Raw genomic sequence first — 15,203 nt, forward strand, 5'->3', positions numbered from 1 at the left:
TGAGGGATATCACTGTGTGCGGACCACACACCACACTATGATATTAAGGTAAGGCACGTCATGGGCCAGGACTTATGACTTGTGTGTGTGTGTGTTTTCAGTGCGGGGGCAGCAGGCACGGGGTCACAAGGGGATCTGTCTGAGGAGGACCCTGGCCAGTGCACACATGATGACCAGACCTGTTCCGTGGCTCTGAAGGACGTGGATGCACATGTGTATGTGATGGTGAACGTGACCAGTGCCCGAGGCTCTGTTCTCTCGACTGCCATGCACATCGCCACACGACGGCTAAGTACGTGGGCTTCTTTGGATCATTGTCTCTCTACAGAGAAAATCAATCTTTATTACCTGATGGATGCAGAATGTTAAATAATAAATAGCTTCTAGAGTCACAGAATGTATAGTGTTTTTATTTATGATGTAGTTTTGAAGGCATGATGGAAGGTCATTTTGAATATTTCCAAGCATTCTTCTATACAACTTCTATCTTCTTTGTTTTGGGAGTGTTTGCATTTGGTGCAAACCAGACAGGTCTTCTATTGAGTGTTCAACCAAGCAGAGCAGAACTGATTGAAAGCTTTTCTCCCTTTTTTTCTCTCAGAGTGTAAAATATTGAGTCCCTCTTTTGTTTACATTGATCTTTTTTTTCGGTTTGGTTTGTTCCACCGATTTAAGAATGAGAAAAAAGGGAACATCTGCTTAAGCTAATGTGCTGAACAAAGCAGATGTGAAGAATACGTGGAAATGCTGAGATGAACAGGAAACTAAGGATAACTGCCGCATCATCATAGTTTGAACACACACAAAGAAAACCTGCAAAGGGTTACTTTCCACTTTCTGAATAGGACTGAATTCAAGTCCGACTTCAAGCCCGACCTAACCGAATTAGAAAATTCCCTGTGATATCTACATTTCAACTGTGGAGTTAGTCCTGTCGCTGGAATGATTCCAGTAAATAAAAGCCCGTGCTCATGTGCTTGTGTTGTAAACTGCAAGAGGATCTAATCAGAACAGTGTGTAGAGTCACACGGGAGCAGTTCCCACAGCCTTGTTCATGGCACGGAGCAGAGAGTGTCGAATACAATAGTATCAAATGAGACAGCTTTGGAGCTTTGGAGCTTTGGAGCTTCTGGTCTGGAGGCCCCTCAGCAGTTGCCTACAACTGATCTGTGTGTTCGCTCTCTGATGGGCAAGGGGAGGAATACAAACCAGATTTTTTTCCCGTTCCTAGCAGAAGCTGCCAGGAGCTATACACTCCCGCCCTGCTTATCTACACTCTGCTTCATCACACAGGCCTTTGCGAGTCCCAGTCTGTTGGTTTTCCACAGAAATTCAAATTCAAACGAGGTGCTGTTGCCGGGTTGGTGGGTGATTAACCCACCAGACCCGGATCTGCTCTGTCTGGCGGTGGGTGTGCAAGGCTCGCCCCCACTGAGGTGGCTCCTGTTGTCTCATCTCTGCTCTGTCTGAGAGGAAGGCAATTCTGTATGGTTGCAGCACTTCATTGTGTATAGAAGCAGTGATTCAGGCCAGCCGGCCAGCCAATGGGCAGGACAGGGCAGGGCAGGGCAGTTCTGAGCAGCACAGGTGGTTGTATTTTCTCTGGGAGTATGGCAATGAGGATCTGATCTTCAGATAAAGTGAGTCATTTGGTTAGGTGCGTGCCTAGTCATATCCCTCTAGATAGCCCCAGGCCAACCAGCCGATGACTGAGCTGTTTGTTTTCACATGGCAACCCACAAACACATTTCCATCTGAGAATTGTAAAAATTAAGAATTTAGGAACCTTTGATTGTGCATTTCTTTTGTTTTCTATCTCAAAATTGCCCATTCCAAATTAAACATCTGATCCTTCAGTCAGTTTTGATCAATATTGTGGTTTTAATAATGTTCACTATTTACATGCTTGCCAGTTTTAAAAAATAAATTAAAAAAATCAAATTTTGAGATTCATTTAAACATTTAAGCTTCTTCATTGCCTTGGGTCACAGTTGTGATACTGTCAGTGTCTGATAAGCTATTTATAGACTCTTTCCTTGTAGCCTCTAAATGGCATTACTGGAAATAGCCTCATTACTAAACCCCTTATCAAAAGCACAGTTTTGTATTTGGTGGTTAATGCAAAAGCTTGGCCCCGCCACTCTACAGTCAATGGCTGTTTGTGGCATGAATTACAGAATCATTTGGTATGTGGTAATGTGGTACGACATGACACTGTTCTTGGTTGAAGTTATGTGGAGACTGGGCAGACGCTATTCATTTGGTGCTAGCCACAGTTAGTAGTCACACAATTGTGACCAGTCTCGGACCAGTCTGTAGGATTCTCAGGTTGATTTATGGCATTCATGTCGTAATTAGAAGTTAAGCTTTTTCAAAGTGTTTGGTGTCTTCCATTAACAGTAGTCAATTAACACAATCGTTAGACAAGAAGCAGTGCCGATTAGTCAAGTCTGTTGTGTCAGGGTATGATTTAACCTGCAGCCACTCAAAACAAACACCTACTGGCATTATATATTGTTTATGAACTGATGTGTATTGGTGTTCTGTGTGCAACCAGGCATTTTACGAGTAGGTACTTGGTATACACTGTGTAATTGCCAATAGGAGTGAGTCACTTTTGGAACAGGGCGTTTTTGTTTGCATTTGATGTCAATATCATCATGGCTTTTGTGGTCAAACCCACATGGAATACTCAGCTGGAGTTGAATGTCTATTCAGCTCATCCAGCAGATCTGGCTTGACTGTTACATGATGACTAATGAACACAACTAATGTATGTTGTTGTACGTGTGTGTGCTCATTGAGTTTTTGATTTTGTTCTGAGCAGATCCTCCTGGTAACGTTCACTACACCACAGACCTGCAGAAGGAGGTTGTCCTGAGGTGGAGTCCTCCGCAGCCTGCAACTGAGGCTCTGCGTTATCAAGTCCGCTACTTCTCCAGTAAACAGCCTGGCTGGCAGGTACTATTGAACAGCACTCATTGTGAAGGGCTGATAGAGAGGATGCAGTTGATGTTTTTAATTACAGTAATTACTGACTTTGACCTCCTATCTCTACTGTGGTACATATTACTACACGGTGGGCATTGCTGAGTTTGTATGTTCCTTTAACTGCTGTAATGATGTCTGATGCCTTTCACTTCTGGCTTGTTGACACCACATGATTTGTCCTTCCTTCCTTCCCAGTTCCTGTCTGCAGTAAACGACTCTTGGCTGGCCCTCAGGGACCTCTCTGTGTACACGTTCTACACGGTGCAGGTGCGGAGCCAGAGCCTGCAGTTCCTGGAACACTGGAGCAACTGGAGCCAACCTCTCTACCTCTGTCTCAGTGGTGAGCTTAGCGAAAGACGCTAAAGAAATGCAACTTTTCTTCAGAGTTAACTTCTAAATCTTGCCTTGGACTTTCTTAGGGCATTAAGTTGTACATAAATATACAAACTTAAAAGCGTTAATGGACTTGTTTTTCTTGTGACATCAAACAAACTGTGTCCTCAATATTAATGAAATATCTCAGATAGCCTTACTGTTGTAATGACGTTTTTATGTCGATAGGGAACCATCTTCACAGCTGGCAGCTGTTAGTGTGTGTTAATATGAACTCATGTTAATATGAACTTGTGTTAAAAGCCGCACAGGCACATTGAGGGTTTCTACCTTTTCCTGTTATAATTTTAAAGGAGACTGAAACACCAGCTAGACAACTACCTATTATGTTGTGCAAATGGACTCTGCCATTTAAACCATCTATTATGGTTATTTAAAAATGTCCCATTTCCAATTCCCCCTAGCATAGCAACTAGGCAACCAAGTAACACCGTTTGCTGCATAACCTGAAGAGATGTTTAATTTCTCCAAATCAGCTCACCAATAAAAGGTAGTCTTAGATTTAGAGCAATCACAACCACTTGTGGATGATGATAATAACAATGACAATTCAAACATGGAACAAGTATTTTATGTGACATGTATCCTACTCATGTTTTACTCTTGTGTGTAGCCTATTCATGTTTTTTTCTCTACAGTAATTATGGCTGTGCTGATGGTGTTGGGCTCGTGTTTTAGCAGGTGCCAAATTAATGACAGATTCTCACAGGGGTCTAATGGGCTTCGCTGGCTTATCATCAGAGATGCCATTTAGGGGCTCACTTTTATAGTGCTTTAGCTGTTACCAGCCCGTCACGTTGTAGTAGTAGTAGTAGTAGTAGTAGTAGTAGTAGTAGTAGTAGTAGTAGTCCTTTATTGTTACAGTACAAGTACACAAGTACACAAGTACCAGCAACATAGCCTGTCACTAGTAAACTAGCGAAAATGGCCATCCCCCCGTCCATACATATATACACATACATCGAACAAGGGGGTAGACAGGACGGGAAGACAAGGTTGTGGGAAGAATTGCAGCATAAAAATGAGGAAAGGGAGGAGAGAAAAAAAAAGGCGACCCCCAGACTATGCTCCTAAAGGAGTACAGTGTGGGAGCAGGAAAAAAACACCTCAGCACATAAGCACATACATTTTACAACATGACAGAATGCAAGACTTGCAACGGGGAGGGGGGAGGGGGGATGAATTTAAGCCAGCGCAAACAAGCAGCCATCTACTTCTCAGAAACAGCAGTTTTTGCTGGTGAAAAGCATCCTTAAAAGGGTATTCTGAAGGAGCGGCATGAGTAGGTCCTGACCTGTTGTTGGTAATGATGGCACTGCAGTGCAATGTTACCTGCACACCAACTCCAACCTTAATGATGCTCTTGAAAGTAGAGAAACGTGTTAGTTAGCGCACCTTCCCAACAGGTTCAAACAAGTCTCCTTTACAAGAATTAAATATTTCTTTAGGAAAAGCTCATTTTTGTGCGCAAATTGGATGACCTTTGCCCAAGTTTGTGACTCATTCAAAAAATAAGACATGTTTACACACAGTAGATAATTGTCTTTACATAATCCTTGCATTATGATATGTGCTGTAGCACAAGATAAACAGTGCAGTGGTTTTGTTTGCTTTGAACCTCATTGTTTGCCGTCCACTCGAGTATGCAGTCGCTGGTTATCTCAGGGATCTTAATGATGGTTCCAGAAATTATTGACATTTGGCGTCATGTGCATTTGTAGTCCAGGGTAGCTGAGAGCTGTTCATCTCTGCAGTTGAAACCCCTCGAGGCCTTCAGCTCTTTTTGTCACACCCCATTGAATCCACCGCTTTTGAAATGGCCTAGCGCTGTCCGCACAGATGGGCTGGCTGTTCGGTTCCCTTGTTCTGCTCGTAGTGGCTGAAATGCATCTATACACCATCCCACGAGCCTGAGCTGTGCAGACGGAGACGCTAAGGAGTGCCTGAAGACTGAGTCACTCAGAAAATATGATGGAATTTCCTAATAAAAGGAACAGCGGAATGGAAGAGATGAAAACCCACAGGGATGTGCGTTGGCTCTAAGTGTGCATAGGTGCCAAGTGCTTGAAGGCAGTTGGAACAGGCTTTTTTTCAATTACCTATTTGGCTTTTAGGATGGCCAATGTATCTCAGTATGTGTTAAAAAAAAAACACATGTCGGGGCAGGTTGCCGTGGCAACTAATTGGAATGCGCTGCGTGGTACACAGAGTAGCAATGTGGCGTCGAGCCTCGACCTTAACAGGCTTTCAGCAAACAAAGTAAGCTAAGAGGCCAAAACATGCCTCTGCTCCATTGTACAATTCAACACGTTTTTGTAGGCAATTAAATAGGACATCCAGGCTCAGAATGCAATAAAGAACTGTTAGATAATACAGTCACATGGTTTCATTAATGACTGGAAAAACATGGTAGAATATTAATGTTCTGAGCCTGAATGCCTCAACATCTGCCTTTATCAAAGGTGAATCTAACTACCTTAGCTTGCATTGCGCTATAAAGAAGATACAGAGAAATCTGAACTGTAAAAATAAAATGTATCACATTATTTTCTTACATATTTATCACTGTTATTATCGTCATAGTCCTCTGTCTCGCATACAGAGCAGCTTCTAACCTCTGTTGGTGTTTTTCTGTTCTCTCAGGTACATGCTACATGCCCGAGGTGGTGTTTACCAGCCCCGGGTCCAACGTGACTGTTTACTGTGCCATCCAAGACGCTCGCAGGAATGCCACTAATGTCCGCTGGTGGCTGAATGGCCAGTACCCAATCCCAGAGAGCCAGTACAGGGTCATAAACGATTATGTGAGTGCGGTCACCTGGCAAACTGAGGCGGCAGGTGTGGATGTGCTGTTCTGCTGTGAGAAGGGCGAGAACGATCTCTGCAACCCTCCCTATGCCAAAGTCTACACCACAGGTCAGGGCACTTTAATTGTGTTTCGCGCACAAAAATAAATAGTTCAATGTTTACAGAAGGATGAGGGAAAAAGAGATGTACAACCTAGAAGTGACTTTATTAAGCAAGGTGGCAATGCTTTTTGTAGAGTGTAGTGTACCATATTGTGCTGAAGTGTGTTGATGTGTGGGTTCATCCTCCCTCATCAATGACAGGTAGCTACAGCGCAGACCTTAAGTGCCAGACCACTGTGGACTCGACAAACAAGATGACCTGCACATGGGACAAGTCTATCTGGAGTGAGGACCAGCTCATATACAAGTAGGTGTGCTGTTGGTTAGGAAATGTGTTCATCTTTGTTTATCTTAAGGGGCGAAGTCAACCATGCTTTTACCATGGAATAAAATAAAACAAACATTAAATAAGATATCTGAATAGACCTTTAGCTGTCTCCATGTCATTGGATCATTCTGGTTTATGCTGTACTTTAAGCCCCCAGCTATAGCTCTATTGCAAACAACCGTATGCATACAGCAGGTGTGATTATCCAAAGCCTCATAGTACAGATGCTGTCTTTGATCTGAAATGATGTTAAATGATGTTCTTGGCTTTTACTTAGGTACAGAGTGACCATCATTATTTAGTGATGGGGAGGATGCTGTAGCCTTTTGAAGTCTATTGGTGTTCATGCAAGCTTTCAGCTCTGCCCATATCTACTGTATATCATTAGGTGGTAAATGTGTTCATGCAAGCTTTCAGCTCTTCCCATATCTGTGTCATTAGGTGGTAGTTGTGTTCATGCCAGCTTTCACTTCTCCCCATATGTGTGTCATTAGGTGGTACTGTATTTGTGTTCATGCAGGCTTTCACTTCTGCCCATATGTGTGTCATTAGGTGGTACGATGGGCCTTGTGACGACATGAATGAGGAGGAGGAGCTGGCGGACTCAGTACCCCAGGTGGCCAAGTGTCAAAGGGGAGACAGTCGGCTCGGGAAGTGCACTTTGGAGACGGTTCGCCTGATATCCTGCTATAAATTGTGGTTAGAAGAGGTTCGTGGAGAGGGACAAGTCAAGTCACATCCTGTGTATGTCACACCTATTGATCTGGGTGAGTATATCATTGTGGCCTTTTGTGATGGAGGGTTGCCACACTGTTTCACACTGTTTCAGTATTTGGAATGATAGCTTTCAGAATCATTGTTAACACAGTGTTACACATCCGTGTGCATTCAAATGTCCTTTACTACTCTATTTCCTACATGTATGTACATGTGTGTGTGTGTGAAGATGCGATGTCTTATTCTCAGTGGATGTGCTGTGACTGTCACATTGATATCACCCCCCCCCCCCTTTGATATTTGCATCCTGCAGTGAAGCCCAGCCCACCCACAGATGTGCAGGCAGTCAGCATGCCCAATGGATCCATGCGCCTGGCGTGGTCCCGCACAGACCTCACTGGGTATGAGCTGGAGTATATGGTCCGGTACACTGCTGCTGGGAGGAGAGCCAACCCGCAGGTAGGAAGGGAGTCTACTTAAACTCTGCGCCACAGCTGGCTGTACCAATGCAATAGACAGACACAAGAGAAATGGGCCTCATTGGTACCAACAGGAGTTGTACCACAGATCTTTTACAATTTTTTTTGATTTGTCCTAGATATTTGCTGCTCATGGGTAAACTCAAAATAAATCCATAGATTGATAGATAGGTAGATGGATAGATATATGGATAGATGGATGGATGTAGTCGGACCTGTAGCCTTGTTCTGGCACAGTCTCTCCTGCTGCCTCTGGAAACAGACAGGCGGGTGGGGGGGGGGGGGGGGTAGAGGGGGGCTCATTGGGTCTTGCAGTTATGTGGTAAACTCGGGTGAGACGTCATCCCCAACTCCGACTTCTGAGGTAAATGGAACGCAGCATTAGTGGGGCTGTGTTGAAGTCCATGGTGGAGGTTGGGGGGGGGGGGGGGGGGGGGGGGGGGGGGGGGGAGGCACGGTGTGGGGCCGTGGTCTTGATAATAAGGGGGGGGGTGGAAGGAAAACTGTGGGGGCAGGGAGAGTATGGGGTCGGTATTGGGTCTAAATGTTAGATTATTGAATGAAAAAAATGATTCTGACAAAATGTGTTGTTGTCTGTGCTCAGTATTGGGCTGTATGATGACTGTGTCTGTGGGTCATGTTTGTGTGTCCAGTACCAGGGGCCTCAGCTGGAGTCTTGGGCTGAGGTGGTGACTGTTTCTGTGGGTCATGTGTGTGTCTAGTACCAGGGACCCCAGCTGGAGTCTTGGGCTGAGGTGATGACTGGTTCTGTGGGTCATGTGTGTGTGTAGTACCAGCGGCCTCAGCTGGAGTCTTTGGCTGAGGTGATGACTGGTTCTGTGGGTCATGTGTGTGTGTCCAGTACCAGGGGCCTCAGCTGGAGTCTTGGGCTGAGGTGACGGTGCCCGAGCCCTGCGTGGTCTATAAGGTGGAGGTGTGCTGCAAGAGGCACAATGGATCAGGCCACTGGAGCGACTGGAGTCAACCCCGCATCTCCACAATCAAAAACAGCCTTGGTAAATATCCTGTTAACCCTTGTCACTCTTCCATAGCACTGGTGTGTGTGTGTGTGTGTGTGTGTGTGTGTGTGTGTGTGTGTGTGTGTGTGTGTGTGTGTATGATTTAAACAGGTCTCTTGGACTTAAAGGTAAAGTTATTTAATTTAAACAATAGAGAAGATTAGATTTTCAGTGAAACATTACTGTTGATGCATGCAGTCAACAAAAAGCAATCTAGACTGCTACTTTCACTTTCCCTCCCTTGTTAGCAGACATCTTCTGTTTTTTTTTTACTTCTTTCTCTCTAATTGTGTCGGAAATCAGAAGCCATTATGTCCCCATGAAATCATCAAGTCCCCATCCTGACCATAGAGTCAACAGCAGAAGTAAGATCTGTGTTAATAGTGATAAAACGACTGTGGTTGGTTTTATTTTCAGCCCCTGAACGAGGGCCCGCTTTCTGGCGAGAGCTTAAAGAAGATTCCGTGAGGAACCAGGTCAACGTCACCCTGCTTTTCAAGGTGCAGGAGAAGATTTATCTCTACACGTGTGGTTTCAGTGTTGTGAAAGCGTGGGCATTCAAGAAATGAATTATGGTTTACCTGCTCAGACCTGCTCTGATACATTATTGCATGGGGAAGATCAGGATATTGCATAACCTAGTTGGTCTTTTCACTTCCCTCCAATATATATTTGGACAGCTTTCACAATGCAACATCTTACATCCTGCATATCTACAGTGTACAGTGGACAGTTGTGATCTCTCCTACCGCAAAGTTGTGTAATGTGCACAGGAGACTTCTTTTAGCTACACATTTCTTACCAATTTGTTGGGGCATATAACAGATACAACAGAATTAGCAGATGAGTTTGGAGAGATGGGTCTTTAAACGATAATTGAAAATACCAAGGCTTTCACTAGAACAGGTTATTCCACCACTGAGGTATCACAAATGAAAAAGTCTTGATTGTGATCTTTTGCTGCGGAGAGAAAGCAACCATTGGTCATCAGAATTTCTTTTGCTGAATGTTTTGATTCAGTTGAATGACATTGGGACTGACATGGGCGGCCTTGCTTTTCAGCCTCTTCCCATTGAGGATCCACCACAATGTGTAGACGGACTTGTAGTTCAGCATCAGGCCAGTGGAGGCGCTGTGTGGTCAAGTGAGACAGCTGTAGGAGCCTCCCATACATTCCTGTTGGGGCAGGAGCCCCTCACCGTCACTGTAATGGCACGCAACTCTGTCGGAAACTCTTCCAACAACAGCATCCTGACACTAAGCAAGAACCCTAAACGTGAGTAGCTTCCCTCAAAGACCTTTTGTCAGTCCAGCCTGCTATTTATAAAGTCAGTATACCAGTTTGCTGTCACATTTAGAAGAAATTGAAGAAAAGCAGACTCTCTAATATATCTGATGCAACAGTTGGAAATGATCTTCCCCCAGATGGGACTGGAAAAACCTAGCACCACCAAAGTTCACTCTACTCCATTTTCACTAAAGAAAGGAGGAATTTGGACTATTCAATATAACATATATTTATAAAATATTACTTATTAGAATATCTATTCCAAACATATGAACCTCTAATTTGCTTAAAAGATTTAGTCTGTTTTTTTCCCCCTGTATAAACGATGTACTTTGCGTAGCACTCAAATATGAATGTGTCCCTTCAACTATAGAGTGCAGAATAAGTGATGAGGTATCAGATGAATCTGATGTAACAAGGTGGCCATCGGATTAAACACTCCTCACGCACTGCCTCTCTCACTCTAACTTCCTGTGAGAACAACACAGGGCCGAGGTGTATTCTGTTCTGTCACGTAATGTAGTGCGCAAATGAGGATTGAGAGGCTTAATTTTGAAGTTGTTTTTCTATTTTATTTTTAATCCCCTGATATCCATATTTTTGTCCACAGCTAATTAGTTTCACTAAAGCTGTTTGTTGCTTTGTGCCAGGCTTGGCCCATTAGCTTTGCACACACACCCACACACACACTAATACACACACACACACACACACACTCACGCATAACCACCACATACACACAGGTTGCTCACACGCAAACAAGTACAAGCGTGACTGAGAGGAAGTAAATCTTAGATGCTGTGTTTGTGCTGATGATATTTTGAAAGCCTTGTTGTTGTGGGTGTGTGTGTGTGTGCAGGCCAGAGTGTCCAGACATTCAGTGGCCGTGTGATAAACATTGCTGTCTGTGTGTGTGTGTGTGTGTGTGTGCAGGCCAGAGTGTCCAGACATTCAGTGGCCGTGTGATAAACATTGCTGTGTGTGTGTGTGTGTGTGTGTGTGTGTGTGTGTCTGTGTGTGCAGGCCAGAGTGTCCAGAAATTCACTGGCCGTGTGATCAACGGCACATGCGTGGACCTGGCCTGGGCGCTGCTTCCTATTGGCCCAGCTCCACTGGGCTTCGTCATTGAGTGGCTGGACCACAGCTGGGAGCTGGAGCAGCGAGGACAAGCGGCGGCGGGGAAAGTGCAGTGGATAAGAGTGCCCCCTACTGGCCGAGCGGTCTATGTGCACGGTACGTCTGTGTGTATGTTACATTTACATTTACATTTAGTCATTTAGCAGACGCTTTTATCCAAAGCGACTTACAATGTATACACATTTTACATTTACACTGATGGCACACTGCACATCAGGAGCAATTAGGGGTTCAGTGTCTTGCTCAAGGACACTTCGACAAAGAATCGAACTAGCAACCTTCTGATTACTAAACGACTTCTTTACCTCCTGCACCACTGTCGCCCCCGTATGTGTGGCGTTTAGACGCTGGACGACAGAAAATATATGCCTTTCTCCACCACTCATGTACTAACAAGCCTTGTGTTCTGTTACAGGCCATTTTTATAGTGCAGAGCAGTATAAGTTCACCCTCTACACACTGTACAAGGATGGAGAGGGGGAACCCGTCCAGTGCATCTGTAAGTCCTCCACCACATTGCATGCAAGGACCACACAGTTGTGCTAATATGTCAAATTTAAGGATTGCAAGCAGATTGGGGAGTCTTATTTTAAATCGTAGTTTTGACATTTCTTTTTAGCATCCAGAGAAGACCCAGCGGCATACATGCTATTAATGATCATCGCTTTCCTGGCCGTGGTCCTTTTTGTCACCCTCATCATCTCCCAGAATCAGTAAGAGACACTCTGTGTGCATTTTTTTTTTCTGTGTGTCTCTGACAGTGCAGGTGTCGATAAGGAGACTACCTCGCCTGCATATTAACAGCTGTGGCCTCGGGGTTGTCTGGGAGGAACACCTCGTTTATTCATCGGGTTTTCATGTTTTTTTTATGTATTTATTTGATTGGCCTACGCAGACTAGCATAGAATAAAGGGCTCTTTGTTCATTACTCAGCTCAAAGCCATCCACATTCTTTTGTGCATTGAATCCTTTTGATTTGATTTGAGGTGGAAAATGTTCACATAACCATTAATCAGTGCAACCCACCCACTCTCTCTTATTTCTTTTGGCTCTCTCCATTATCCTTGATGAAGTTCTGATATCAAAATACAGCCATTGTTACCTGTGTGCATTCATACAGACTCAGAGCAGAACTTCTTCAATGACACGACCCAGAGATTTTCATCTGAGGAGTTTGTCAGCCAAATTGTTCACATGAATGAGTCATAAATAATGATTCTCACAGTAGCCCTTTCGTGGAGTGTAATGGAAAGTAAGAAAAAGAGATGAAAAAGTATTTTGTGTGATAAGTCACACTGGATCATTGAGGAAGAGAACTAAAGAGACACATCCATTGCTTTGATGACCGAAAGGATTTACCCTCCTCATCACAGCAGTTTTTCCCATTTCAGGATGAAGAGACTGGTGTGGAAAGAAGTCCCAGATCCCAATAAATGTTCCTGGGCTCAAGGAGTGGATCTGAAAAAGGTGCGGCATCATTACAGTGATCTCCTATCCACTGAGGTCTCGGCTCATTCTGAATGTGCCATCTGAAGGAATTTGTTCAAAAGTGACAAAAGTGTTTTTTTAATGAAAATATAGCCTGTATGTGTTGTGCTGAGGCTTATGCAATATGCAGATGTAGGATTGACTCTGCTGTATGTCCACAGTCAAAAGATCTGTTGCTATCTGCCATTGTGCTTGCACTAAGGGGGTCCAGGCTCTGGAAAGCGCCTTGAGACAATTGTATTGTTATGGCACTATATAAATAAAATTGAATTGAATTGAATTGAATTGAATTGAATTGAATTGAATTGAATTTAATTTAATTTAATGTAATCTTTCAGATGCTATAACATAATGCACAGTGTAAAACCATCTGAACTATGGTGAAGTGCTTTCACATGTCCCTCCTAACACTGCACCTTGTCCATTTGCAGGTGGAGAATATTGAGAGCCTATTCAGGCACCCTGAAGGTCTCACCGCCTGTCCACTGCTGCTTGTATCTGAAGTCATATCGGAGGCAGAGATTGTGGAAAAGACCATACCTGCAACAGTCGAGAAAAAAAGGGAAGCTGGGGTACTATCTGAGGAAAGCACTGATCTGCCCAATCACACCCCTCTCTTAGACCCAGCCTGTGGACTTGTTTCTGGGACAGGGACCTCAGGTATCTTGGAGACCCCCGAGTCTTCAAGTCAGTCTTCAGTGTCAGGACAGTCCTCGGTGACGTACGCCACAGTGCTCCTTAATGACAAACCCTGTCGGCGCCCCAAGCGGAACCAGGAGAACCTGAGCAACTCCAGCGATGAAGGGAATTTCTCCGCCAACAATTCGGACATCTCAGGCTCCTTCACTGGAGGCCTATGGGAGATGGAGCACCTGGTGCTAGAAACTGGAGAGGCTGACCCCCGGCATTCCTGCACCTCAGTTGAGGAGTTCTCTGAGATATCAGAAGAGGAGGAGGACGAGGTTTCAGGCAGTCGAAAGTTGTCCTCAGAACTCTACTATCTTGGCATGGGTTGTCAGGAGGATGATGAGGATGAGGAAGGCGGTGATGGAGATGACGAAGAGGAGGAGGAGGAAGAAGAAGAGCCGATGAACCATGAGGGACCAGATTTAGGCTCTCTGAGAGAGGAAGAGGTTCTGGTATGTGTGGAACCAGACTCAGAGTCCGATCCTCCCCTGACCCGCCAGGACTCCAAGAGCAGCTGCTCCAGCTGTGCATCTCAGCGGGGCCTGCGCCTCTACCTGCCCCAGTTCCGAAAAGCCTCCACTAAGCCTCTCACCCTCTCACTGTGAATGAAGGCAGCGCATCCCACGCTAAGTCTGATGAGTGCCCATCTCTGTTTCCCCTTTGGGAGGAGATGGCAGTGCGCTCTGGTCGCTATCCACCTTGAGCTACTGATTTCTATTCAGTTCTCCATATTCCAGGCTTGACTTCTGGGTGATGTATGTGAAAGCACATAGGTCAGGCCAGTCATTAAAGGTGTAACACATAAAAGGTGTAACACATAGGTCAGGCCAGTCATTAAAGGTGTAACACATAGGTCAGGCCAGTCATTCAAGGTGTAACATAGTGACATTTAAGAGTCGTGTGCTTGTGGTCTGTCAAAGAATGGATCTTTTGATGGAGCATTGGTTACCATGAGGATGGGAAAAAGCTTGTTTGCGTCTTGATTGCCTGCTAAACTCTGAGGGATTGAAAAGACTGCACAGAGTCCTGTTCGAAGCTGATGACAATGACGGCTCTGATGAAAACTAGTAAAAGTGGAAGAAATGACTGAAAAGATGGGACGGTAAAAAAAGCAGTTTTGGGTTTCTGTTTCTGGGCTTTCAAGCTTAATTTTGTCTGAGAGCTGTGTGAGAAGATAGTGTCTCAACCTGCATTTGCATTGAGCAAAAACTTGAATGTTTGTTGTTATATATTTCTGTCATGTACTTTTGTCAGGTATATTGTTCCCAAAAAGTCACAGGAAACTAAATGGGCCATCTATTTTCATCATGTGCTGTTTTCTATGAAATGCTGATCTTGCTGAGATCGGTAGAATGTATATTTACGTAAAAGGATAGGACAATTTGAAAAGGGTGTACAGTACATCAAAATGTATGAATACTCGTCTATTTTTGTGGTTCAAATAAACTATTTATTGCAACCATTGCAAACTTGTCAGATTTCTGAAAGCTTACTGTGATGAATGGTTTGGGATGTTTGTAACTCGGCCATGCTTCTAGTCTCCGCTCCCTGTCTACTGGTAGAACACCTCCAGCAGACAAACTCAATTTGTTAAACTAACAAGTTGCAACGTGTTCTATACACACTTTCAAATACAGGAAGTATTTCCCCATTTGTGAAAAGGGAAGGAAAACTCTGACAGGATGGACAGGCTACAAGCATGGCCGAGATACAATGATTCGCCAAACACTAATGATGAAATGCCCTTGGTCAAAGGGTGAAGTGTCT

General features: G+C 44.4%; 1 protein-coding gene across 2 annotated transcripts in view; it reads left to right on the forward strand.

Moving 5' to 3' along the window:
• lepr (leptin receptor) overlaps nt 1–14,895 on the forward strand; it is a 32,653-nt gene extending 17,758 nt beyond the window's left edge. For both annotated transcript variants that reach the window (XM_031575014.2, XM_031575013.2), the window contains exons 5-19: nt 102–292; nt 2,828–2,961; nt 3,187–3,331; nt 6,028–6,300; nt 6,495–6,600; nt 7,174–7,388; nt 7,652–7,797; nt 8,680–8,833; nt 9,254–9,336; nt 9,899–10,112; nt 11,148–11,357; nt 11,677–11,760; nt 11,881–11,974; nt 12,653–12,728; nt 13,181–14,895. In XM_031575014.2, coding sequence (XP_031430874.1) covers nt 102–292; nt 2,828–2,961; nt 3,187–3,331; nt 6,028–6,300; nt 6,495–6,600; nt 7,174–7,388; nt 7,652–7,797; nt 8,680–8,833; nt 9,254–9,336; nt 9,899–10,112; nt 11,148–11,357; nt 11,677–11,760; nt 11,881–11,974; nt 12,653–12,728; nt 13,181–14,041 — 2,986 coding nt within the window. In that variant the 3' untranslated portion in view covers nt 14,042–14,895. The remainder of the gene's footprint in view (nt 1–101; nt 293–2,827; nt 2,962–3,186; nt 3,332–6,027; nt 6,301–6,494; nt 6,601–7,173; nt 7,389–7,651; nt 7,798–8,679; nt 8,834–9,253; nt 9,337–9,898; nt 10,113–11,147; nt 11,358–11,676; nt 11,761–11,880; nt 11,975–12,652; nt 12,729–13,180) is intronic.
• The last annotated feature ends 308 nt before the right edge of the window (nt 14,896–15,203 follow it).

Source organism: Clupea harengus, chromosome 10, assembly GCF_900700415.2.
Source record: "Clupea harengus chromosome 10, Ch_v2.0.2, whole genome shotgun sequence".
Classification (NCBI taxonomy): domain Eukaryota; kingdom Metazoa; phylum Chordata; class Actinopteri; order Clupeiformes; family Clupeidae; genus Clupea; species Clupea harengus.